The sequence below is a fragment of the Otolemur garnettii genome, unplaced genomic scaffold (assembly GCF_000181295.1).
Source record: "Otolemur garnettii isolate 467f Iridium unplaced genomic scaffold, OtoGar3 scaffold00200, whole genome shotgun sequence".
Lineage (NCBI taxonomy): Eukaryota > Metazoa > Chordata > Mammalia > Primates > Galagidae > Otolemur > Otolemur garnettii.
The window spans coordinates 2,062,882-2,066,482 of NW_003852595.1; the positions used below are offsets into that span (position 1 = coordinate 2,062,882).

The window sequence follows — 3,601 nt, forward strand, 5'->3', positions numbered from 1 at the left end:
GCCGGTTGAGCTATAGGCGCCGAGCCGAGAGTCAGAAGAATTTTGATTGCAAAAGACTAATTAAAGATAGTCAGGTAGAAGTGTTGTTTTTCCTTAAAATGCTCATTATATTTCAATGATTTCTAAATATAAAAGCTATCAACCTTTTTATAAAGACTATATACTGAGTTCTGATTATGGAGATAAGTATTATTTTTTGAGACTGTTTCCTAAAACTGAACTATGAAATTGACCTTGGTTTTTATCATAGATATGTCATTACTAGCAATTTGACTTCAACTTTCTGAAGTTATCAAGGTAACTGATCTCTAAACATTATTACTCTTAACAGTCTTTTATCTAATATTAACTTTATTGTTGAATATATAATCATTCTAATATTTAAGTACCAGGGCAGAATAAATAAAGGGATGGGATTTCCTCCTCAAGAATTAGGTGAACATAAATTCACAACAGGGAATTAAAATACATTATAAGCTGTGAAAGAGTTCTGATCAAAAGTTATAACAAAGTTAGAAAATATTTCCATTACCTTATTTTCCACTTGAATTAATGTTAGAACTCAGGTACTAGAAAGAATTTTAAAACAATGAATGAACAGTAACTATTAGATTAGATTTCTACAGTAACACTGCCTATTTCTCCTGCGTGTGATATTATTATCTGCTACCTAATACGACACGCAGCAGGGATTGAATGATTTCAGAGACTTGACCCCTTACCCTCAGTATGGGAAGTTGGCCATTGAAGATCATCCGTTCAGTCCCCTCTCATCCTCAGCCCCTTTAAATACAATTCTTAAAACACGTGTTTTCCCTTCCAGGATAGGCCTAGCGGGAACTGTATGTCACTAACTGTGCTGCTCTGGATCTTGTCTCTAAGTGGTGTGAATGGATGGAAGTGTCTGTGGCTAGGTCTGTGTTAGACAGGCAGGCACGTCTGTCACGACTAGTCTACATCAGATAGTCTGTCCAGGCAATTGGCCACAATTTTAAGAGTCTAATTCTCGCGCTGTAAAGAAGACATATTTTTACAGAAAACATTTAAAGCATGTTTTCAAACACAAAGGAGCTTTCCAGCCCATCCAGTGCCAGGGAGTGGAGTGCAGAGAGTTAAAAGACGTTTCCTGCACGGATCGCCAAACACCACTCACTATCCTACCTGGGGAATTAGCGCTCAGCCAGAGGCCCACGAGCCTAGCCTGATTCGTGCTTCAGAGTAGGGAGGCTCTTCTTCCCCTGGATAAGCAGTTTTCACAGACCCAGAGAAAATGGGGGAAAAAATGCAGATGTCTACTTCCTGATATTTCGGTGTTTGCTGTGCCCTGTTTCAGAGAAGCGGCAGAAATATGGTAACACTCGCGTTCTTTCTGTTTCTTTCCATGCCCCCAGCTGACCTTTTCTGAAGCCATAAGAAACAAAGCCAGGCTGTCCATCACCGGGAGCGTGGGGGAGAACGGCCGCGTGCTGACGCCCGACTGCCCCAAGGCCGTGCACGCCGGGGCCGCGGTCAGGCCCGGCGCGGGGCTGGCGGTCATCGCCTCGGACCTGCCCTGAAAACCAAAAACACAATCGCGTGCCTTAATCAAACGGTGTCGGAGACTGTGGAGCCGCAGCCCAGGACCCGAGTGCATGAGCTCAGCTCGGAAACCCAGCTCAGATTTGTATCAGGAAAACTCACAAGTTAGGTTTTTTCGGGGAGCGGGTGGGGGGAAGCTGGGATGGGTGTATTAACAGCAACCAATTTCCCTCGAGGGGACTTCAAAACTAATCGGACTTTGCGAGGTAGCGCATTAAACTGAAATTCTTGCTCGGAAAGGCCTTTGTCTTCACCCGAAGGGAAAAAATAGCCCTCGAAGTCTGTGAACTTGCTACCCGCGTCTCCAACACCCCTGGTCGGTGCAGGAATGTCCAGCCACAGCGACTAAACTGTGAGAAAAGAAATAATAAACACACATGGAAATCCTGCGGGGAAAACACTTAAAAAGGAAGGATTTACACTGACTTCGGAGACGACCAATCCTGAAACATGCTTGCTTTTTAACTGACATAAACCCAGTAGAGGACAACACGATTCTTTTTTCTAACCATCTTAGGGAACAATACATTGCAATAATAATTGATATAAATGCCATCACTGTAATAAACTCTAGAGACTTTTTTTTATAAAAGTTGTTGGTCATCTCGTTTGCAGTAACCTTCACTCTGTCGCCTGAGTCGGTTCACAGAGTGTATCCGTCTCACCACCAGGAAGAGGAACCCAAGGAAGGAAAGCGCGTTAAATCGCCGGTCTGCAGCGTCTGCAGATGCAGCGTCGACTCGAAAGAGACCCCGGGGCGCTCACGTTACCGGAGTATTTATAATCCTGTTCCGTGTACGAAATTGTGGCTTTTGTACCCACCAAAAAGAATAAAACAACAGATGTTCTTATAATACCTACAGAGCTTAAAGGGTTTTTTTTTTCCCCTTATCATTATAAAAGTTTTTTGAGAAATTATAAACTCGACAAGGAATTGTGGAAGTCACATGGGGGGTCATATCGGGAAATGTCGCCAGCCTTGTTAGGTTTGCATATTGAGCTACCCTCTTTTTCAGATCTTTGTCTCATTAGCACATTTAAATGTCAAAGATAGAGTTTTGCAGTCGGGGGATGAATCACTGTCCTAACAGCAACATACCCTGTAATTGTGTATTGAAATTTTACTTGACTGTATTTTGCTGCATAAAATTATGTGTCTCTTGGTCTGCTCCCCATTCGCAGTGTTCCCTTCAAATCATTTGAAGGCGCTACTAATAGTCTAGGGTAGACGACAAGTGAAGAATTGGTCCTTGTTTTCAACTGGATGTTGCAAAGAAAATCATCCCTGTGTTTATTTATAAAAATTACCTTATGTATGAATTAAATTAATGTGATTCAAAAGAAGGTTTGGCTCATTTGAATAAATAAAAATCATGTATTTAGAGATCTTGACAGAAAGCACAAGTTAGGATGATTTCAAGTCCAGCAGTGAAGGATGAGTTGAGTCTTAACAGAGCGGGTAGTGGGGGTGGGATTAAGAGCTGTATGGGTGAGCGGGGCCCAAAGCCATGCATGTCAGTGGCCCCTTTAAGGAAAATGTATAACTAGGTGGGCTGGAGAGAGCACAGGGACTGACACTGTAGAAATAAAGTTGGAAAAGGTGAAGGTGTGATCTCCCTCCCTCAGCTTTCAGGACCCCTCGCCCCCCTTCAATCTCTCTGGGGCAGTGAGAGCCATCTTTAAAAGTGTAAATCTAATAGACACACACGTAGAGTTCCCTCAGAAAAAATCCCACCCTCTTGAACAAGTGAGTCCCTTCCTGGCTGGCCCCTGCCTGTCTCTTCCAGGACTTCTCTGGCTCCCGGCCGACCTCTCCCGCCAGCAAAGCAGCACACGGAACACGGCCTAACTACGTCCTCAGTCTCCAACTCTGCCCTGTCCTCCTTCCCTGACTAACTTGTACTCATCCTTCAATACTCAAACTCAATTGTACGTGCCCTGCAAAGATTTCCCTGACTGCCCACCACCCCGTGTCTCTGAGCCTGAGCGAGGTGCCCTTCTCAGTGTGTCCCATCACAGCACT

General features: G+C 43.9%; 1 protein-coding gene across 2 annotated transcripts in view; it reads left to right on the top strand.

Moving 5' to 3' along the window:
- Positions 1-1,556, top strand: part of GRIA4 (glutamate ionotropic receptor AMPA type subunit 4) — a 398,719-nt gene extending 397,163 nt beyond the window's left edge. For both annotated transcript variants that reach the window (XM_003801165.2, XM_003801164.2), the window contains exon 16: positions 1,392-1,556. In XM_003801165.2, coding sequence (XP_003801213.1) covers positions 1,392-1,556 — 165 coding nt within the window. The remainder of the gene's footprint in view (positions 1-1,391) is intronic.
- The last annotated feature ends 2,045 nt before the right edge of the window (positions 1,557-3,601 follow it).